This window comes from Lampris incognitus, chromosome 19, assembly GCF_029633865.1.
Source record: "Lampris incognitus isolate fLamInc1 chromosome 19, fLamInc1.hap2, whole genome shotgun sequence".
NCBI lineage: Eukaryota > Metazoa > Chordata > Actinopteri > Lampriformes > Lampridae > Lampris > Lampris incognitus.
In genome coordinates this window covers 27,116,745-27,140,359 of record NC_079229.1, presented here as the reverse complement: position 1 = coordinate 27,140,359, position 23,615 = coordinate 27,116,745, and the positions used below count along the sequence as shown (strand labels likewise).

The following is a 23,615-nucleotide window of genomic DNA, read 5'->3' as shown; positions in this document are numbered from 1 at the left end:
AATCGATACTCCCATCCCTCTATCTGTAAGACGCCAGCTGTGAGGGGCAAAGACCCGTCTTAACGTCTTCACAGCCCCGTTCAACTTCTGCACCATCTGACCGGTAATGTCGTCCAGATGTGAATCGCGGACCTCGGAAGAGTTACCCCCCCGCCGCCCGCGCGCCCCGCGCGTGCGTTAAAAAAAAGCGAGGATTCAAACCGGCCAGCAAAGCAACGTGTCTTGCATCGCCTACCTTTCATGGCGTTTTATGAATCTGCGAGGATGGTAGAAGATATGAGGGTCCCGGTCACTTTGCGCATCTCAACATCCAGCGCGACCACCGATGACGCGAGCCGTTCAACGAGGAGCGCGCGCACTCGCTTTGACGAACACTCACAAGTCTGCCTTCATGTCGGGGCTCCCCGTTTACATTCCCATCGTCGCTTGGTGTCGCGCTTGCTTTTGGCTCTTTTCCGGCGGTTTTTCTGGGGAGACGCAGTTTCGCCGAACCCGGTCCTGGAGAGACGTCGCCCGTGTGTGCTGCGCGGCGTTGCTGGGAGGGCTGCGGGGGGCTGTGAGGCGCTTCCACCGACTCTCGCAAGTCCCGCGTCTGCACACTACACCAATCACCGTCTCTGATGTCATGTGATGCCACGTTTTGTATCCCCGACAGAATGTGTTCCCCATGTAACAGCGGCGCCGCGTTCATTTCCTACGCTATACTATAAATGGACTGCGTTTTATATTGCGTCCCCCCCCCCGTCCCACCCCACCCCCAGTCTACCGACCACTCGAAGCGCCTTTTTACAACGTATGTCTCACCCATTCACACGGGTGAAGCCACTGAGAGCCATGGAAACTCAGCCACAGGTGGATCAGTATAAAGCTGTCTTAATGAGATACTTGATAAAACGAGATAAAACTCTACTCTACTCTACTATACTGTACTATGATATGCCATACCATCATTACATTACATTACATTACAGTGATTTAGCCGACGCTTTTATCCAAAGCGACTTACAATAAGTGCATTTAGCATAGGAAATTAGGAGAACTACTAGTCATCAGAGGTCATAAGTGCATCTTCTCTCTAAACAAGCATCTAAGAGCAAAACCAGTGCTGAAGTAAAAGCGTGAGTAAGAGATTTTTTTGGGGGGTTGTTGAGTGAATACAAGTGTAACAGGGTAGTAGTTACCATACCATATCATAGTGTAACGTGCATGGATAAGCAGACACGTTGGCCCTGGGCTAACGGGTCGGACCCTTTAGTCGACTGGTTAACGTCGCTTGCGGAGTGGGAGACACGGGTTCGCGTCCCGGCTGTGGCGGTTCTCGGACTGCCCCCCGGATTCGCTACAATATTACATACTATACTATAGTAACATATACTAACTTAAGATTATCTTTTTCTTTGCTTACTAACGTTACGTGGTAGAATATCAACACCTTTTGTATAAACAAAGTAGGATACCAACAGTTAGCGAATTCCCTTTTGTGAAACCTTGCTGAAAACCTTAAAATAGTTCAAAAAAGTGAATTGAAACAATCCACGTTTCTGGTATTTTTCCATTTCCTTACATGATGGAAATAGACTAATCCAGGACTGCTTTAAGTGAATACATGCACGTTCCTGCAATGCTACACACACACACGTGCACACACACACACACACATTATATGGGATGCATATTATTATGGGGATACAAAATTTGGCAGCGCTGTCCTCTCCCCCTTTGATTGCTGCTAAACGGGAGGAAATTTGCTTTCAGCGGCGACCTCGGGACATGTTACGGTGCTGCGATACAACCGGAGATGAGACTGAATGACTTGCTTGATGGCAATTGCGTCCCGGGGTGAAAATCTGGTTCCCATTAAAGATAATTTCCAAGATCTGGGATGGTGGAACGGGACGACACTGCAGCAGGCCTACAGTTCCCTTTCAACATTATGCAGACATGTGAGTGAAAGCTACAGTCGGTTACGAGTGCTGCGGCCTGTTTCGGAGTCCTTTGGAGTTGGGGGTGCGAGGTATACTTGTAACAGCCAACATCTACGCCCAAAAACCCTTCAAGGTGCAACGCAATTCAAACGGCCCCCGTGTCTGTAATCTCTCGGGCCTGTGCATGTAGATCACTGCTCAAAGGCCGAGGCTGATGGCATCTCCCCAGACTAATAGGGGGCATCAAAGACGACGGCCAGATTCCCCTCTTATCTTTTGCACGGGTTACTGTCAACGGGATGCTTTAACGAGTCCCACATTTCACTGTGCGTTGATCCCAAAACGGATCCTCGACACATGCTCGGCTGTGACGGAACCGATTGAATTACGGAAAGGACAGATAAGGAAAATGAGATAACCTCAAGTCGCTCCTCGGAACGTGTGGCGCTTGTTTAAAGCAGCCAATCACATTTCTTTGGATACTTTCTTTTGATAACAAAGCCTTCAACCCAGGCACTGTGTTAATAACTTCCATTCTGACACAATCCGCCGTGTGATAGGTTCCAGTACGAGTTTAAGACGATAAAATGGATAATTACCTATTTATCTAAGGTCCTAAAAACTGTTGTTTTAGTATCGACTATAATTGCAGCAGCAGGCTGGTGTTAGGGCTCAGATAGGGATCACTGTGAGCTGATAAAAAACAGCTGAGGGTCAGGTATCTCAATGCCAGATTCCTGCTGGTCCTCATTCAAAGGTTGGGACCTCATTTGCTGGGTCAGGGCTTTAAACAGCAGGTTTATATTAACCAGGTTTGAGTGAGCATGCAGAAATTCCAGAATTTCCAAACCGTATCTCTGTATCCCATTTCATCTTTTATTGGCTGGCTGTAAGAGTATCCGGTGGTACGTGTGGTAGGGCAAGAAACAGAAAGAAATCCTCCCCGTAGCACAGAGCCGGCCCGAGGCGTAGGCCAACTCTATGGCCGCTGAGGGCCTCGTGGCCACGTGTAGCCACATGAGAAACAAAGTGGTGCTGGGACACTGGGGAGGGGCGGGGGGGCCAAATCAAATTCTGCTTAGGGCCCCAAAAAGGCCAGGGCCGGCCCTGCGGCAGCATAACAAAGGGTCTTTATTGTATCGGGTTCGGTTCTTTTAGCCTTATAATACAATGTGTGCATATTTTATTGTATTTTGTTGTTTTATCTTGACTATTTGCATTATTTTATCCTGCTGTGTAAGGCGCCTTGTAACGCTGTTCAGAAATGTGCGATATGGGCGTCCAGGTAGCGTGACGGTCTATTGCGTTGCCTACCAACACAGGGATCGGTGGTTCGAATCCCCGAGTTATCTCCGGCTTGGTCGGGCGTCCCTACCGACACAATTTGCCGTGTCTGCGGGTGGGAAGCCGGATGTGGGTATGTGTCCTGATCGCTGCACTAGCGCATCCTCTGGTCGGTCGGGGCGCCTGTTCGGGGGGGGGGGGATAGCGTGATCCTCCCACGTGCTACGTCCCCCTGGTGAAACTCCTCACTGCCAGGTGAAAAGAAGCAGCTGGTGACTCCACATGTATCGGAGGAGGCATGTGGTAGTCTGCAGCCCTCCCTGGATCGGCAGAGGGGGTGGAGCAGCGACCGGGACGGCTCAGATGAGTGGGGTAATTAGCCAAGTACAATTGGGAGAGAAAAAGGGGGGTGGGTGCGATATAAATAAAGTTTATTATTATTATGTGTTTCTTTGTTCCTTTTTGGTCTTGTACTTGTGCAGTACATACGCACCACATGCCTTCATGCGCTTCCATGAAGAAAGAGGAGGATTAGGAGCAAAGCTCTACCAAGGGGGGCCTGGCCTCTGCAGGAGGCTTTGGTTTGCTGTCAGTTTGAAGGAGAAACAAAGGCAAAAAAAAATGCTGAACACCAATGCCATTAACTGGAAGAAGGGCCTTGGCGCTGGTGGTGTGGGATTAAGATAACCGGGATCATTCCATAAACACTTCGTTACAACAACGCACAATGTGCAAAGCGACAAAGCCAGCGTAAAGCCAATTTGTTGTCATACGCCGTGTGCCAAGCTTAATAACCAACAATGCAAATACATTAATAGGATCTGTGCCGCAGAGCGGACGTGTAAAAATAGATCAGTCGCTGGAGTAAACGGGACGCCTCACCGTCGCTTCTCGGCTCCTCTCCGACTAAACTTGGCGCCTTTTTGGTTTGGAGGCCGATTCCTTCCCACTTTTCAAGGTAAACATCTGCTTCATATGCAATAAAGAGACGTCTGCTTTCCTCTTGACCTTTCGGTTGCCTCGGTTTACTCGAATGGCCGTGGCTTGTGATATGGTTTTATGCGCAGGGCAAACAAAAACAAATTAAATGTTTGTTTGTTTTTTTGTCTGTAAGATCGATCCTGAAGTAAAAGCCTTTTGGAGGAAATAACATATTTGGTGACGAGACAGTGAATTAAGCCAACAGCGTGCCACCAAATGCACGTTGTAGAAGCGAATTTGGATGCGCAGCTGAAAGGTGACGAGTAGTGACGGATTACAATTTTGACCCACTGCCAGGACCGGTTACGTAAAACGTCCTTGTCCCGTTTAGTTTAGCCGGCCTCTCTGTTGAACCGTGCGAGAAACAGCGCCTCCCCGTGGCGAAACCGTGGCACCACAGCACCGCACCGTCTGAAAGGTTTCCAGCGTGGTTGTTCCGAGCACACGGCTGTCCCCGAGCACGGGTTGCGCGCGGCACTGCCGTGGTATAAAAGTGTGACGTGCATCTTCCACAGGAAACCAGAGAGGATGAGGTCCCTTCTTGTCCAAACACTTCTCGTTTCTCTCTTCGAAATCCTGATCTGCACTCCGGCCTCCCCTCCACCCAGCGAGGCCACGCTGAGAAGTGAGTTTTTACTGACGGCATAAAACTGTTGACCCCCCCCCCTTGACGGCGGACTATTAGGCTGACCTTTCTTGACCCGCGTTAGGCCGTCCATTAGTTAACCGCTTGTTATGGTTTGCATTTAGAGCTGTCCAAGGAAGGGGAGCGCTGCGTGGACGAGGAAATAAAGAGGGCTTTGTTTGGGGTGAAGCAGATGAAGGAGCTGATGGAGAAGAGGAGGGAGAAGCACGCGCGCCTTATGGACGGCCTGAGATACAGCAGTGACAAAAAGAAGGTAGAAAAGACGTTTCAGACACGTGGTACTATTCGCCATTTACTGTGGCGAAACTTCCATTTAATTCTGTCTAGACCGACGTTCATTCAGGGGGAGGAAAAAAGGCCACCAGGAAAACACCGCAGAATCGCGTTGCATTTCAAACGGTGCGACGAGCTGGCACGCAAAAACACGTCACAAATACGGTCAAACGGTTCCACGCAGCTCTTTGTGCCCCGATACCCACCACATATTTTCTGCCTCACTGAAGCAAAGCCACACAAAGGCTCATGGGAAACCACACAGCAGACAGTAAATAGCGCATGTGGGAGTGAAAGGCTGGTGTCGGGGGAGTCGGGGGTAGAGTTACACTGCCATCGGGATTAATGAACTGCCAGCAGATTTGTCTGGTTTGAGCGTCAACTTGGAATAAAACCATACCTATCTAATCCTTCGAAGCACCATCCTTCGCAGGCAACACACACATGCCACTTTCAAATACCGAGTTCACAAAGCAGCTTTGCACAAAAAGTTGAGGATAAAATAGAAGTCAGAACTTACAACAAGTTTTACAAAGACAGATTTTGAGGAGGGATTCATTAAGACGAGAGAGAAGATGATAGGATTGTGCCGACGCCCTCCTCAGACGCCCTATGGTCTTTCTCTTTGGGTTTCCCAGGGGGCGCTGCAGCTGGCCAGGGAGGCTGAGCAGAAGCTGGAGGTGGCAGAGCAGCAATGTCGAGACGCTCTCAAGACCTCATTCGAGGGGTGTCGACCGTGTCTGGAAGACGCCTGCAAGACTTTCTACACCTCCACCTGTCGTCGCGGGTTCTCCTCCTTCTCCGTCAAGGTTTTGATCTCATCATATTTGTGGTGGAGCGACCGCAGGCCTCCCCAAGCGGGGGGCGTTGTAAAGCTGTAGGATTTCCAAGAGCAGTGTCTCTCTCATGTGGGTCTTTGCTTCAAATCACATCTCCATTTGCAGGTGGATGAGTTTTTCAGGACGATGTCCTCCCAGTTGGAAACTCCAGACCAGGTTTACAATCAAAATGAGGGGAATCCAGATCACAGCAACTCAGTGGAGGACCAGAGGTCGGTGGGGGACACAGAAGATCTGGAGGTCCTGGACGCAGAGTCCTCCTTCAGCCAGCTGCAATGCAATGTCAGCCTCCTGTATAACTGCAGCGTGGATTTGGTGAGGAGGATGCAGGAGGTGTTCGGGCACGCCTTCCTCACAGCCTTCACAACAGAGCTGAAGCCAAAGTCTCTGGCCCCCATGCAGGAAGCCCCCGGCGTGGGTTTCTTCAGGGCCGTGGGTCTGGACCACGTCCTTGACTCTGTGTATGAGTTTGGGAAGACGGTCCTGGAGGAGGTCAGCTCCACGGTGGCAGGCGTCTTCGAGGAGATGCAAGAAGGCGAGGAGGATTCTCAGCAGTCAAACGGTACCTGATGCAAACCGCCGTGTCATATAAATCGACATAAACTCAGACGTGTGAGGTGTCTGAGTTGATACTGACACATACGATGACATTATATCATATCATATGATATTATCAGTGATGTAGTAGTGAATAAAAATGTGGGTAAACTCTTATCTTCAGTTACTGATCATTATTAGGCACCTAACAAAAGAGGCAATTTTCAGAAAAACAATTTATACATTTTCCTATTGGAATAAACTATTATAAACTATTACCAACAACTTATATCAGTTTTATACAATTTATTTTGATGCATACTTTGAATTCGTGATAATGCAGATTCATGCCATCCCTAAAAAAGTGGGGTGGAACTATGTTTCGGTGCATTTACCCTCCACTACACTACTGTGTATTATATTATGATATGGTGTATATATATATATATATATATATATATATATATATATATATATATATTAGATTAGACTGGATTAGATTCTTCTGTTTGATCTGAATATACCATATCTGAAAACTCAAATGCACTATATCTCTCTGGCACAATAACCATGGCGTTAAAACGCTAATCGACGAAGACAGAGGATCCCTTCCTAATTCGGGCCAATCACAGAGCAGGCATCTGTGCAGACAACTGCGCAGACAAGCGTCTGAGTGCTGGCAGCTACAGAGACACTGTGAGACATGTGAGGACGACCTGTTAAAAGGTAAGCCATTGGCACACACACACACACACACACACGCACACACACACACACACACACAAACTTTGTTAACTTAAATCTCATCCTAAAATTAATCATTTTGAAATATTCCCATGACGTTTGGTCAAAGTGTGTTTATCTAACTAAGTAGGGCTTCAACCAAACGTTCTTCTAAATGCGACGAATAGGATTGATAGAGGAACAACGACAGTACAATTGCTGGAGTTTTTTTTTATATATATATATATACACTACCGTTCAAAAGTTTGGGATCACCCAAACAATTTTGTGTTTTCCATGAAAAGTCACACTTATTCACCACCATATGTTGTGAAATGAATAGAAAATAGAGTCAAGACATTGACAAGGTTAGAAATAATGATTTGTATTTGAAATAAGATTTTTTTTACATCAAACTTTGCTTTCGTCAAAGAATCCTCCATTTGCAGCAATTACAGCATTGCAGACCTTTGGCATTCTAGCTGTTAATTTGTTGAGGTAATCTGGAGAAATTGCACCCCACGCTTCCAGAAGCAGCTCCCACAAGTTGGATTGGTTGGATGGGCACTTCTTGCGTACCATACAGTCAAGCTGCTCCCACAACAGCTCAATGGGGTTCAGATCTGGTGACTGCGCTGGCCACTCCATTACCGATAGAATACCAGCTGCCTGCTTCTGCTCTAAATAGTTCTTGCACAATTTGGAGGTGTGTTTAGGGTCATTGTCCTGTTGTAGGATGAAATTGGCTCCAATCAAGCGCTGTCCACTGGGTATGGCATGGCGTTGCAAAATGGAGTGATAGCCTTCCTTATTCAGAATCCCTTTTACCCTGTACAAATCTCCCACCTTACCAGCACCAAAGCAACCCCAGACCATCACATTACCTCCACCATGCTTAACAGATGGCGTCAGGCATTCTTCCAGCATCTTTTCATTTGTTCTGCATCTCACAAACGTTCTTCTTTGTGATCCAAACACCTCAAACTTGGATTCATCCGTCCACAACACTTTTTTCCAGTCTTCCTCTGTCCAATGTCTGTGTTCTTTTGCCCATCTTAATCTTTTTCTTTTATTGGTCAGTCTCAGATATGGCTTTTTCTTTGCCACTCTGCCCTGAAGCCCAGAATCCCGCAGCCGCCTCTTCAATGTAGATGTTGACACTGGTGTTTCGCGGGTACTATTTAATGAAGATGCCAGTTGGGGACCTGTGAGGCATCTGTTTCTCAAACTAGAGACTCTAATGTACTTATCTTCTTGCTCAGTTGTGCAACGCGGCCTCCCACTTCTTTTTCTACTCTGGTTAGAGCCTGTTTGTGCTGTCCTCTGAAGGGAGTAGTACACACCGGTGTAGGAAATCTTCAATTTCTTAGCAATTTCTCGCATGGAATAGCCTTCATTTCTAAGAACAAGAATAGACTGTCGAGTTTCAGATGAAAGTTCTCTTTTTCTGGCCATTTTGAGCGTTTAATTGACCCCACAAATGTGATGCTCCAGAAACTCAATCTGCTCAAAGGAAGGTCAGTTTTGTAGCTTCTGTAACGAGCTAAACTGTTTTCAGATGTGTGAACATGATTGCACAAGGGTTTTCTAATCATCAATTAGCCTTCTGAGCCAATGAGCAAACACATTGTACCATTAGAACACTGGAGTGATAGTTGCTTGAAATGGGCCTCTATAAACCTATGTAGATATTGCACCAAAAACCAGACATTTGCAGCTAGAATAGTCATTTACCACATTAGCAATGTATAGAGTGTATTTCTTTAAAGTTAAGACTAGTTTAAAGTTATCTTCATTGAAAAGTACAGTGCTTTTCCTTCAAAAATATGGACATTTCAATGTGATCCCAAACTTTTGAACGGTAGTGTATATATATATATATATATACACACACACACACACACAGCTAATAACATCAAACTGTACAAATCTGTGCTGACAATTTCACATTTTGAATATGTCGTCCGTTTTCATCCGAGCTTTGAAATCCCACGTCTTCGGTTGGGAAATTAAAAAACCATAACCTATAAGTACTACTTCTCCAGGTCTTATTTCTTACAAGGCGAGACGTGAATAGTTTAATTAATGGGATATTCCACCTTTCACAAACTCGAGGCCTACTCCTACATATACGTAAATGGTAGCACGAGAACACTTTAGAGGAGTGACCGGAAGACCTTGGCTGATCAAATATTTACACTTTAACACACAGTCTGGTTAACTTTGGGGAGGACGTTCTTTCATAAATGGATGTATATAAGTGCATTAAAGCCCTGGTCACACACATCTGGATCCACATAACCACTCCATCTGCGTGTGTGTGTGTGTGTGTGTGTGATGTATGGTACACCCCCAGAGTGCCCCACTATGAGAGAGCTCCACTCTGAATTGGCGGAGATCCACCTGCTCCTCAACGCCTCCCTTCAGCGGTACCAGGACAGGCTGCACCTAGTGCAGAACCACACGGCTGACACCCAAAGCTGGCTGCAGGTCATGGCTGACAAGTACGACTGGGTCAGCCGACTGTCCAACAGCACACTGGGGCCCCGTGGCGTTTTCAACGTGACTGAGGTTTGCTTATATTTGAGGACTGTTGCTGTCATTGAGGGTAGCATGGTGGCTTAGTGGGTAACGCTGTCGCCTCACGGCAAAAAGGTGCAAATTTCCTCTAAAGCCTCCCCCCAAAGACATGTATGTTAAGATGCACCTGTCCAGAATCTTAGCACAGGGCTCATCCAGGCTCTGGTCATCTCCCGAATGGACTACGTCAACCCCCTCCTTGCAGGCGCCCCGGCATCGGCCATCAGACCTCTGAAGCTTGTTCAGAAAGCAGCAGCTTGTCTGGTGTTCAACCGCCCCAAGTTCTCCCACACAACTCCCCTTCTCATGTCCCTACACTGGCTCCCAGTAGCTGCTCGCATCCAGTTTAAGACTCTGGTGCTAGCCTACAGGGCAGTGAAAGGAACAGCTCCTTCCTATCTCCAGGCCGTGGTCAAGTCCTACACCCCCACCCGACCACTTCGCTCTGCTGCCTCGGGACGCCTGGTTGCCCCGTCGCTCAGAGGCCCCTGCTGCTGATCGACCCGGTCACGGCTCTTTTCTGTCCTGGCCCCACAGTGGGGGAATGAACTCCCCACTGATGTCAGGACAGCGGAGTCGCTGCCCATCTTTTGGCGCAGGTTGAAAACTCACCTCTTCAAGAACTACTACCCTGTTACTTGTTCTTAGCACTTATTGTATTCACTCATTTAAAAAAAAAAAAAACTCTTTCTTGCGCTTTTACTTTAGCACTTGTTTTGCTCTTAGATGCTTGTTTAGATGCACTTATGACCTCTGACGACTAGTAGTTCTCCTGATTTCCTAAGTTAAATGCCCTTATTGTAAGTCGCTTTGGATAAAAGCGTCGGCTAAATGACTGTAATGTAATGTTAAGAGAATTGCAGACTCTAAATAGGTGTGAATGGCGAGTACATGACCATGTGCGTGGGCCCTGTGATCAGGCCCGCCCACAGAAATGGGCTCTGAAAAGGTCCAGTGAATAACCCCCCCCCCCCAATCTGTTTTACTCATATCAACACATGCACATGCTCGCTCTCTCCTACTTAACACATACATGTAAGCTGAGAGACTTACTCAATAACAAGAGCTACATAGGCACACACACACACACACACACACACACACACACCATAATAGAATTCTTTGACACACTTAAACAAACACACCAAGGTCAACAAAGATCTGCTACACTTACGCCACATGATTATTGCTGGCCTCCATGGCTCCCCCTAGCGGTTGGGACCCAGAAGGCTTTCCTCTTTTCCCCCCTTATGGGCAGCCCCGTAAGTGATGGACCGACAACCTGCCCAATGCCTGCTGGAATAGACTCCAGCAACCCTGATTGGACTGAGTGGGTATAAATGATGGAAGGGTGTCATCACTGAATCTTTCACAATTCATCCACTAATATTTAGTGAGGTTTTTTTTGTTTTGTTTGTTTACATTTCCGCCACTTTCAACACTGATGGGATATTATGGAATGCAGTAGTTATGACAACAGTTAAAAAAAATCCCATCTGTATCATGTTTTTGTTTTCAGGTGACTCCCTTGCAACAGGAAAGGGATAACAGAGCTAAAGTTGACACCAATGTGGTTGTGAACATACTGGATTCTCCTCACCTATCCCTCTCGGTCCCGGCCGAGCTGGCTTTGGATGACCCGGCCTTCATCCAATATGTCACTCAGGAGGCTTTGGCACTTCATAAACAGCGGATAAGAGGTACTGACCTGAGCAGGACTACTATACCTTACTGCATTGGCTCCCATATTGTCTCTCGAGAGACACCCAAGAGTTCTGAGACTAAAAGATTACGATGACGCTCTGAAACTATAAACTCCCGGCGTGTGTCATCGGCATAAAAACCTGTCCGTTGTTCTCAGTGATCAAAATGGAAAAACACAGAAATTGGAGAGAGATGTCGGAGGGGACTCAAAATACAAGAAATTATAAAGTCTTTCCCAAACCAGTTATTCTTTGTTAATTTACCAAAGAAAATGTTATTTAATCCTTCTTTTGCTGTCTTTCACATACCTTAATTATGGGAATGTGTTGAGCAAAGATCCTCTCATCTTACAACTCACCTACATTAAACAGGCAGTGGCTGCATATACCGCCAAAAAATATAGCATCGAGAATAATTCACAAATAATACATGCTTAGCCTCTGTTAGCATCAATGACGACATTCATGATGATGTTCAGATCTACTGACTATTGAGACTAACTTTATTTTGGCTTTTTGAGTTTACCCTAATCAATTATAGCTCATGACAGAATAGTGAAGCACATGCTTTCATTAAAGGTTCTCAAATTTTAACATTTCTCAGACCCCAAATGATAACATATCATGTCACCAGTGTAAAGATTTTTGTTTTTTAGCATTGATTTGGCTGTCGTTGATTTTTGTTATTGATTTAGCACTGATTTATGTAACTGTTCTTAGCCAAGGTGGTTTTACTATTCTATCAGAGACTTATTCTATTGTATAAGGTAGCTGCTGCCTGGTAAGACATGAAACTACTGGTCTAAATGACTAGGAAGGATTTGTCTTTTATATGTGTTGATAATGGTGAAACATGTCATTACAATACTGGGAGTTGTCATATATGCTCTACTAAATATACAAATACAAGTGCTGCACAATCTTAATCCTTTATCTTTTGTCTGTTTTTGTAGGAATGAAGTAATGTGATTCAGCTGCAACTGCCCGTTTTTCAGAACAACCAAATGTAGGCTGACCCATTTGTCTGACTTCAGGGAAAATTCACTCTGTCAGATCTCCACAGCCTACACTCTCGCTGCTTATATCTACTACTACTACTTTCAGCTGCTCCCGTTAGGGGTCGCCACAGCGGATCATCTGTTTCCATCGCTTCCTGTCTTCTGCATCTTCCTCTGTCACACCAGCCACCTGCATGTCCTCCCTCACCACATCCACAAACCGCCTCGTTGGCCTTCCTCTTTTCCTCTTGCCTGGCAGCTCCATATTCAGCATCCTTCTCCCAATATACCCAGCATCTCTCCTCCACACATGTCCAACCAGATCAAACTTGTCTCTCTTGCTTTGTCTCCAAACTGTCCAACCTGAGCTGTCCCTTTAATATACTCATTCCTAACCCTGTCCTTCTTCGTTACTACCAACGAAAATCTTACAATCTTCAACTCTGCCACCTCCAGCTCCACCTCCTGTCTTTTCATCAGTGCCACCGTCTCCAAACCATACAACATAGCTGGTCTTACTACCATCTTGGAAACCTTCTCACTGCTTTTATATGGAACCAATATTATGCTCCAAATATTTCTCTCCATCTTCCGGTGTCAATAAAAGAGGTTGTGGTAGTGATGGGACTTGTGTGCTCTCTTCTCTGAACTTCAACTGGTAGATTCTGCATGTTGACCCAAAACAGGTTTTAGTATAATGCAGGAGTATCATTGGAAATCCAAGCAGTTGGGTTTGTATAATTTCACTGAGAACAAAACACTGGGTGTTTGCCTCTAGTTTGTGTTGCTTAATTTGGATTAAGTTCGTTGGGTTGAAACATCAAAGAGAGTAAGAGACACAGCTTTACTTCCACTGCCGTGCTCGCAACCCAGTGCATTATAAACTCCACTCTTCGATCTGAATATGTCCAGTTTGATTAAATACGTTTTAATATATGAAATAATGGATTTTTCCAGTCACGTAAAAATGACAGTAACATAATGAGTGAGAAACACACACCGAGCCTAACAGATGTCTTCGAAAATGTAATGATACAATACAGTATTAGAAAATACGGCCATACTATAATGGTCAGATTGACTCGTGACTAGATGACTAAATCTAGGGTAACCCTTGTATCATTGAGCACGCACACACTTGGTCGCCATTTCTATAACTGAACTTTATTTGCAGGTCTCTGCACATACATACAGGCAGTAGCTGTATAGCGCCCCTACAGGCCACTATCGGTACATCTCCCTTTTTCTAAAGATTAAGATAAAGTTGATCTTAAAGAATAACAGATGATTATCTTCAATCTGTAACAGTACAATTATTACACTTCTCTTTACCTCCCCCTTTTTTTTCCACAAAATTAAACACTGCTTTGGAACCACACAGCATAAATTTACAAATAACATGAGTCCAGAACCCAACATGACCCCAAGAACAGAACTCCAAGGCTGCAATAAAACACAAAATTAAAAATAAAAACCCACTCTGTGTGCGTTATTAGCACTCCTCTACAAGTCTCCTAGGTCTGACAATGGTTCTACTTGACCTTTGAACCCGCTCCACCCCCGGGGATGGTGGCTGAACCTGCTCCCCCCCAGGTGAGGGTGACTCGATGACAGGAGGGCTGTCTGTGTCTGATTGAGTATGCCCCCCTTCTATTTGCTCTCCCGGAGCCTCCCTGTCATGGCCATTCTCTACAGGCTGTGGTTCAGAGCGTGGAATCTTCAGCAGGTGTCTCCGGTTCCTGCGGATCGTGTTGCCGCTCTTGGTAAGTACCTCATATGATCTTGGAGCAGTCTCTTTGAGGACTTGTGCGACTGGTCCCCATCTTCCATCGCATCTGACTCTCACTAGGTCCTCTCGTTCCAGAGGTCTCAAGTGCCGTGCTCTTTTATCATAGGCATGTTTGGACCTGTGCTCTCTCTGTGTGCGGTGGTCAGCGCGCTGGAGCAGGTGCTCCGCCAACGGCAGCTATGTCTTGAGCTTCCTGTTCATCAGCAACTCTGCTGGCGAGCGGCCACATTCCAGTGGTGAAGCTCTGTAGTTGAGGACGGCCAGGTACGGGTCCTCACCCGCTTCCGCTGCTTTCTTTAGCAGCCGTTTGACGATTTGTACTCCCTTTTCCGCTAGACCATTTGACTGCGGGTACAGTGGGCTTGAGGTTACATGCCTGAATCCATACTGTTTAGCGAAGTCTGCGAACTCCTGACAACTAAACTGCGGCCCGTTATCACTTTACTAAGGTTTCTGGAATACCATGCCTTGCGAAAATGGACTTAGAGTGAGTGATCACTTGCTTTGCTGTAGTATCAGACAACAGCGCATATTCCGGATAGTTTGAATGGTAGTCAACTATGATTAAATAGTCTCTCCCTTTCAGCTGAAATAGGTCTGCACCTACTTTTCTCCATGGCTCGGTCGGTTTGCTATGAGGCAGAAGTGGCTCCCTAGGCTGCATATACCTATGCTGTTGGCATATCTCACATCGCTGTACTAGAGTCTCAATATCTCTGTTCATGTATGGCCAAAACAGTACATCACGAGCCCGCCTCTTGCTTTTCTCGATTCCTAAATGGCCCTCATGTGCTAACTTAGCCATCTCTGATCTCATGGAGCTGGGAACTACTATTTTTTTTACCTTTTAGGAGTACCCCGTCGATCACTGACAGCTCATCTCTGGTGTGGCGATACGGACTTGGCAGTATCCTGGTCTCATCTCTGGGTGAGAAGATGGCTGCTATGACATCCTGCAACTCTCTGTCGCTTGCCGTTTCCTGCGCGAGCTGGGCCCATTTCTCGTTTGATGCAGGCAGCTGGCCTTTCACACAGTCCACGTGGATTTGCACCTCCTGCTCCTGCTCGGGGCCATGCCCCTCAAACTCGCTCTGCTGAGAGCGTCTGCCACTACTAAGTACTTTCCCGGAGTAAACTCGAATGTCATGTGGTACTTCTGTAGACGTAACATAAGACGCTGGATGCGTGGCGGTGCATCCCCCAGTGGCTTTCTGGAAATGGCAATAAGTGGCTTGTGATCAGTCTCTAGTATTATTTCCCTGCCATAGATATATTCGTGGAACTTTTCACATCCGAAAACTGCGCCTAATGTCTCTTTCTCAATGTGCGCATAGTTGCGCTCTGCAGGTGACATTGTTCGGGATGCGTAAGCAACAGGAGACCATTGTGTGCCGTGTAGTTGGAGCAGCACCGCTCCGAGACCCTCTTTGGATGCGTCAGTTGAGACTTTGATCGGTTTGTCAACATCATAGTATTTTAACACCGGCTCTTTGATCAGGTTGGTCTTTAACACCTCCCACTCATTTGCATGTTCGTGCTCCCATTGCCATTCATTTTGCTTTTCCAGTAGACTATGGAGGGCCTTTGTGTTAGCAGACACATTTGGTATAAACTTCCCCATGTAGTTGACTAGCCCTAACGCTCTTTGCAGGTCTGTTTTGTCTTTTGGCGCTGGCATCTCTACTATCGCCCTTATCTTTTCTGGATCAGGCTGTATCCCTTCTGCGGACACCTTTTCACCTAGGTAAGTAACCTCTGTCATCCCAAACTCACATTTCGACTTGTTTAGTTTAAGCCCTGATCTACGTACTTGTTCTAGCACCCCGCGTAATCTCTCGTCATGTTCTTCTTTTGTTTTGCCCCAGACCACTATGTCATCAATAAACACACCCACACCCTCCATACCATCAAACAGCTGCTGCACTGTTTTGTGGAACACCTCTGGAGCTGAGCATATCCCAAACGGTAAGCGAAGAAAGCAGTGCCTTCCAAAAGGCGTGTTAAAGGTACAGAGTTTGGAGCTGTCTTCGTCTAGAACGATCTGGTAGAACCCTGATGATGCCTCTAACTTGGAGAAGAAGCGCGCGCCTGCCATAGCACTAGTGATGTATGAGTTAGTTGGTAGTTTGTAGTGTTCTCTTTTGGTCCACTTGTTCAGGTATTTTGGGTCTATACAGAGCCTTAACTCACCATTCTTTTTCTCAACTATTACCAGAGAACTGACCCACTCAGTTGGTTCCTCTATTTTCCTCACGATGCCCTTTTCTATAAGGGATTGCAGTTCTGCTTTCAGCCTAGCTTTAAGGGTCACCGGCACTTTCCTTGCCGCATGGACGACCGGTTCTGCATTTGCTTTTAACTGGATTCTGTACTGCCCAGGTAGGCATCCTATACCCCTGAATACGTCCCCGTATTGCTCTCTTACCTCCTCTGTGTCAGCCACAGTCTCATGCTGTTTGTCAGCTGCACCACTAGACGTCACTACAGACCTGTCAATTACATGCACTCTTTTGATAAGACCCAATCTCTCACAGGATTTCAGACCTAATATGGGCTGTCTATCGCCCTCAACCAACACAAGCATAGCCTTAACAGAGCGCCCATCCCTTGACAGCGTGACTCTACATACCCCTTTTGTAGGAATCGGTTCATCATTGTACGTTCTCAGATTTACCTTTTTCACATGCACTTTTGGCTTCTTGTACAGTTTATTAAAGTCTTTCATCGTCAGTATGTTCACCTGAGCCCCTGTGTCCAATTCTAGAGGAATTGTCGTTCCGTTGATTTCCAGATTGGCTACCCACTCATCCTTTTTGTCCTCCTCGCTCTCCACGGTTCCCACAAACAACTTTTCGTCGTCCTCTTCTGTGTCGGTCGTGTCGGTGTCGCTGCCTTGCACCACCTGTACCGTCTTCTTTGACAGGCAGCACCGGGCGTAGTGATTCTTCTTTCCGCATTTGCGACAGTCCACACCGGAAGCGGGGCAGTTATTCGGAGCGTGTTTGTCCTTTGTGGACTTGGGCGCGCGGGACTTTCCTTTGCCGTTCTTCTTGCTCGCGGCCCTCTCCTGTACCGCATCCACCGCTGCTGCTGCTTCGGGCTCGAATGATTTGAGCTGCATCTTGGTGCTCTCTGACGCCTGGCAGATCCGTACTGCCTTCTCCAGGCTCAGATCGGACACTTTGAGTAGTTGCATTCTCACTTTCTTGTCGAAAACGCCGATAACTATCTGATCCCTTATTAGCGAGTCACACAATGTGCCAAAGTTGCACGACCGGCTTTTCAAACGCAAGTCCGTGACAAACTGTTCAATGGGTTCTGACTCAGCTTGTACTCTGTTGCGAAAAACATACCGTTCATATGTCTCGTTCTTTTTTTGGCGTGCAATATTCTTCCAACTTTGCTAGCACTGCATCGTACTTTTGGTCATCGCCCTCGTCTGGAAACTGAAACGTGTTGAAAACGTCCCTCGCCTGCCACTGTCTGTGAGAAGCAATGCTAGCTTCCGACGTTCGTGTCTCGCATCTTCCAGACCGATTGCACACACGTACAACTCAAAACTTTGCTTGAAAGCTTTCCAATTCTCGTGGACATTTCCACTTAACTTCAACTCCTCTGGCGATCGAATGCTGTTCATCTTTGTAGACTAGTTTGACCTCACTCTGGTACCATGTATCATTGAGCACGCACACACTTGGTCGCCATTTCTATAACTGAACTTTATTTGCAGATCTCTGCACATAGTACATACAGGCAGTAGCTGTATAGCGCCCCTACAGGCCACTATCGGTACAACCCTATTGTTCTGACCCCAGCTGTGTTACATTACAGCAGTTACTGTGGTTGCCCCCGGAATTCGCTACATTGGTGTCAGAAGTGGGATGCGCGCGGACGCGCTTCCCGAAGGAGGCGGGTAGTGTAACATGCATGGATAAGTAGACACTTAACGGGTCGGACCCTTCAGTCTAGCGGTTAGCGATGTCGCCCGCGTTGCGGGAGCCCCAAGTTCGCGTTCGCGGGAACGTGAATCCCGAAGGAGGGGGACAATGTAGCGAATCCGGGTGGGGGGGGGGGCAACCACAGGAACTGCCGCAGCCGGGACGCGAACCCGTAGCTCCCGCACATCGCTAGACTAAAGGGTCCAACCCGTTTGCCAATGTATCTACTTATCCATGCACGTTGCACTGCCCCCTTCTGACACCAATGTAGCAAATCGGCGGGCAACTACAGGAACCGCCGCAGCCGGGACGCGAACCCGTATCTCCCGCACCGCAAGCGACACCGTAAACCGCTCGACTAAAAGGTCGTATCTATTTATCCATGCACGTCACAGTATATTAGAGGGACAGCTCAAATGCCCAACATAGACAAAAATAACAGAATTATAATATAACATCATAGCTAACACACAGAGCATCGTATTGTAGAATAAACTTAATACATAAAATTTTGCAAATTTAAATGTACTGGGTAATAAAATTGTAAAACAAAGTGCAAGGCAATTTTAGTGAATCTGTGGCCACCCAGGGCAATGCCAGGAACCCCACAGACGCAGGAAAGAGCCGGTGGGACCCCACGCCACAGAAACAGCTCTGCTCAGCCGGGCCCTGTCAAGAAAATGGACTTAACATGCACACAGGAAGCAGGCTCAGATACAGCATTCACAAAAAGAATTATGAACAAGCAAGCGATAGCTTAAATATCCCGGAGGGGAGGGGGGGTAGAGGGGGGGGGTGCACAACTCATGTGCTCAGAGATACAAACAGCAGTTTAGAAAGAACAGTGTGATGCTTTCAGAAGGGTTTAGTAACATTCTCATCGGCAGGACAAAACCAGATTACTGCCAAGATCTACAGTTAGACATTGTTTCAAACGTTTTCTTGACATGAGGACCAGGTCATGCACGATATGGCACCGACTGTAAACCAGTAAATAAACAGGGCCACCTAAGCATGTATTGATTACAAATACTCCTGATAAGTGGCTGTTCGGTGGGCTAATTGCACGCACGTCCATTTTTATTTACTTATTTATTTTTGCTCAGTGAGATAATACCTGCACCCTTTGTTCTTAGTGAAACTATACAAACCCAACTGCTTGGATTTCCAATGATACTCCTGCATCATACTAAAACCTGTTTTAGGTCGACATGCAGAATCTACCAGTTGAAGTTCAGAGAAGAGAGCACACACAAGCCCCATCACTACCACAACCTCTTTTATTGACACCGGGAGACGGAGAGAAATATTTGGAGCACAACACAGCAGGATCTTGGCTGCGGGTTAGAAGTTCCGGCAGAACACAAGGTGTAAATGCCTGGCCACTCCACGTAGGTAACCCTGTCAAATCGTCCATCCATTGAGTGAGCTTGTATGGGTCGGCCAATCTGGTCCCGTTGGTTAATGTTAACTTTTTCAAGTAAGACTCGCGGTCCCGGGCAGAAAGCACCTGTGCATATTCAGAAATACGCGTTTCTTCGTCCATCGCAAATATACAGGCTGATAAAACTTGCCAGCCGGCTGCTAGCTAGCTAACGGCTTCCCTTAACGTCTCTTGAGGGTAACGCTAAGCTCCGCCCACAGAAAACGTCACTATGTTTACTAACAGAAGAGTCCTACGTTTGAGTGACGTATACATTCGCCAATCGGGGCTTTGTGCGGGGTAGTGACGCTCACATCCGTTTTGTAAGCCCCCAGGGAGCACGAGACAGTCACACGGAAACCCCCAAAGTTGTAAAAACCAAATCGATAAAGAATTTCTTATTTTACTGCAGTATCCTTGAGGGTGTTGTTGCCTTTCGAGGCTTACAGTGTGTCTTTTTAGTGAATTGTTTAGTGTCGACGTTCCTCATGTGTGCATTATATTCACGACCCGGACGTGACGTACAACGTTTTTTCCTCTTCCCCCTTTCAAACCGCCAGACGTTACTATCTTACCCGGAGAGGAAGCCAAGATGCCCGCTGCTGCAGAAATACACACGGCCGAAGACGGCAAAGAACGCAAAACAGCGGAGAACCCATTCAGTCTTTTCTGTGATGAAAAAGGCTACTTAAGCCAAATAGGCCACATCCTCCAACACGGCCAGAGGAGGGGAACAGGAGTCGTTTCAGTCTTCGGCTCTCAGGCAAGACACAATCTGCCAGGTATTGAACCTTTACTCAGTTTGGTTTAATTTTTGCCTCACTGACACATAAATAAACCGAATTAAGCAGTGACACCAGCGGATGTGTCGCACCATTTGCAGCGTTAAGTCTTGTCGTGTGGTTTTTGCAATCTTGGTCTCTTGTTTTATTTGTCAGACCAGTTTCCCTTTGCTGACAACTAAGAGAGTCTTTTGGAAAGGCATCCTTGAGGAGCCCAAATCAGTGCATATAGATATTGTATCTGCTGTGTCTTAGGGTTCCACCAACGCCAAGGAGCTCTCAGCCAAAGGGGTGAAGATCTGGGACGCTAACGGGTCCCGGGATTTCCTGGACGAAAACTGCTTCACGGGCAGAGAGGAGGGAGACCTCGGACCCGTGTATGGTTTCCAGTGGAGGCACTTTGGCGCAGAGTATGCAAACAAGGATGCAGGTATAATCTCACTAAGCAAACCAATTTAAAAAAAAAAAGGATGTGTGTGCAATTAACCCACCGAACAGCCACTTGTCAGGAGTATTTGTAATCGATACATGCTTAGGTATCCCTGTTTATTTGCTGGTTTACAGTCGGTGCCATATCGTGCATGACCTTGTCCTCATGTCAAGAAAATATTTGAAACAATTTACAACTGTAGGTCTTGGCAGTATTCACCTGGTTTTGTCCTGCCGATGAGAATGTTACTAAACCCTTCTGAAAGCATCACACTGTTCGTTCTAAACTTCTGTTTGTATCTCTGAGCACATGAGTTGTGCACCCCCCCTCATCTATCTCTCTGTCTCTGCCCCCCCCCCCCGGTATATTTAAGCAATCGTCTGCATTGCTCTCGTTCATAATTCTTTTTATACTATTTGTTGGTTTGTGAATGCCGTATCTGAGTCTGCCTCTTGTGTGCATGTTAAGTCAATTTTCTCGACAGGGCCCGGCTGAGCAGAGCTGTTTTTGTGGCGTGGGGTCCCACCGGCTCTTCACTGCATCTGTGGGGTTCCTGGCATTGCCTTGGATGGCCACAGATTCACTAAAATTGCCTTGCACTTTGTTTTACAATTTTATTACCCAGTACATTTAAATTTGCAATTTTCTATGTATTTACAAGTGCATTCTACAATACGATGCTCTGTACGTAATCTATGATGTTACATTATAATTCTGTTATTTTTGTCTATGTTGTGCACTTGACACCTATTGTATGTCTGTACATCCTGGAAGAGGGATCCCTCTGTTGCTCTTCCTGAAGTATCTCCCAGTTTTTTTTCCTGACAGTTTTTGCTCATTCGGGTCGTGGGTCCGAGGATAGAGGGTGTCGTGTATTGTACTGATTGTAAAGCCCTTTGAGACTACCTTGTGACTTTGGGCTATACAAATAAATTTGACTGGTGGATTAGACAATCTTGCTTGCCATAGCCATTATCATTATTGCGTTGCAAAAACCTAGTGTTAAATTCCATCACTGCAGATGATTAAATAAGATATTTTGCACACACATACACACACATACTTTGATCCAAGATTATAAAGCTGTTAGTCTTTAAGCGTTTTTTGTACCGTCTATTTACAGATTATACAGGACAAGGTGTTGACCAGCTGCAGAAAGTCATTGACACAATCAAAACCAACCCAGAGGACAGGAGGATCATCATGTGTGCCTGGAACCCTAAAGGTTATACAATAGATAATCCTGGAGCTGAAAAAGGAGATTTAAAAACCTCCTATGACTCTATAAATTCCAGATTACAGGAATATAAAATACAAGATTAAAAAAAAATATATATTGCTAACTCACTTGTTCTGATGTGGATTTCCACAATTCACTGTTTGCACTTGTTCATATGTTGTTCATTTGTTGTTGCAGATCTGCCCCTCATGGCTTTGCCTCCTTGTCATGCTCTGTGCCAGTTCTATGTGTGTGATGGGGAGCTGTCATGCCAGTTGTACCAGCGCTCCGGGGATATGGGCCTGGGGGTTCCCTTCAACATCGCCAGCTACGCTCTTCTCACGTACATGATTGCACATATCACTGGACTTAAGGTGAGGGCACAAGTTTATTTAATGGCCACTTCAGTCCCCCTCTTTTTTTTTAAACGATGGCTTGTCATTTGCACAGCATGTTCATCTTGTTCAGTATCATAACCTCTCAGTGCCTTGTTGGTTGTCATTGTTCCCTCAGACTGGTGATTTTGTGCACACCCTGGGAGATGCTCACATATACATTAACCACACTGAACCCCTCAAAGAACAGGTTGGTTGATTAGTTTTTTTTTAAAAATGGAGTCCCAGAGTACAGATTATGTCAATCATATGCTGTTGCTTTCAATCCAAGAGGCGTGTTGATTTCAGTAGTTAGTACTTCTCAAACACGCAATAATTGAGAGTTTTATTTCACTGGTCTATTTTGTGACCTGCGGAGACATTTCAACTGTTATCGGCATGAGACGATGAATGGAGATGACGTTCTCTATGTATGCTCTCTTTGGCAGCTCCAGAGGGAGATCCGGCCCTTCCCCAAGCTGAAGATTCTTAGGAAGGTGGAGAACATTGATGACTTCTGCGCTGAAGACTTTGAGATCTGTGACTATAACCCCCATCCCACGATCAAGATGCAAATGGCTGTTTGAAGTCCCAAGCTAAGGTCACATGGGAACCATGTGTGAAGAAATTGTGGGCATTCCTTTTCTTTGTACAGTCTTCATGTTAATTATTGTTTGTCAAATTAGTAAAGTATACCTGTATGTAATATAGGCCTTGGTGCAGACCAGTTCAAAAACCTCAGTATTCTCAAATGACAGCACCAAGTTGGGAAAAAATGTGTACTGGTACACATCATTCAGACTGTCATTGACAGGGTATTTGAAGCTAACTACACAAAACTGGTGTTGCAGTACCACCACTGTAAAGGTTAACTGGGTCTACTGACTGAACAATAATACTCTTAATTCCAAATCGGTTAATGGCAGCCTCTGTTAAATTCTTGTATTTTGCTCATTTGCTTAAGAGCCGTCTCCATACGTCACCTTGGGGGTACTGGTGTGTCTGCACTGAGGATGCCAGCATCTCACAAGAATAAACTGGATCCTGACAACAATGACAACCAGATAACAGTCAGACAGTTGCTTGAAGAAGGTAGTGTGTATATAATGAGAATAACGAGTTGTGTTTTTTTTTAATAATTTATTTAAGGTTTCAATGGCTTTAAATGTAA

At 46.1% G+C, this 23,615-nt stretch overlaps 3 protein-coding genes across 3 annotated transcripts in view; 2 read left to right on the top strand and 1 right to left on the bottom strand.

The window, feature by feature from the left end:
* LOC130129714 (collectin-12-like) overlaps window positions 1-536 on the bottom strand; it is a 50,951-nt gene extending 50,415 nt beyond the window's left edge. Inside the window, exon 1 of the mRNA XM_056299315.1 lies at window positions 236-536. Within this exon, the coding sequence (XP_056155290.1) occupies window positions 236-242 (7 nt within the window). The 5' untranslated portion in view covers window positions 243-536. The remainder of the gene's footprint in view (window positions 1-235) is intronic.
* A 4,119-nt stretch (window positions 537-4,655) lies between these two features.
* LOC130129716 (clusterin-like protein 1) lies at window positions 4,656-13,101 on the top strand. Its single transcript, XM_056299317.1, has 8 exons — window positions 4,656-4,815; window positions 4,941-5,089; window positions 5,748-5,918; window positions 6,054-6,510; window positions 7,083-7,211; window positions 9,565-9,779; window positions 11,308-11,488; window positions 12,445-13,101. Exons 1-8 carry the CDS (start codon window positions 4,719-4,721, stop codon window positions 12,453-12,455), a joined length of 1,410 nt encoding a protein of 469 aa, XP_056155292.1. The 5' UTR covers window positions 4,656-4,718; the 3' UTR covers window positions 12,456-13,101.
* A 7,116-nt stretch (window positions 13,102-20,217) lies between these two features.
* Window positions 20,218-23,480, top strand: LOC130129885 (thymidylate synthase-like). The gene is made up of 6 exons (XM_056299563.1): window positions 20,218-20,421; window positions 20,677-20,851; window positions 21,975-22,076; window positions 22,269-22,444; window positions 22,584-22,655; window positions 22,894-23,480. Exons 3-6 carry the CDS (start codon window positions 22,055-22,057, stop codon window positions 23,029-23,031), a joined length of 408 nt encoding a protein of 135 aa, XP_056155538.1. The 5' UTR covers window positions 20,218-20,421; window positions 20,677-20,851; window positions 21,975-22,054; the 3' UTR covers window positions 23,032-23,480.
* Window positions 23,481-23,615: the final 135 nt, after the last annotated feature.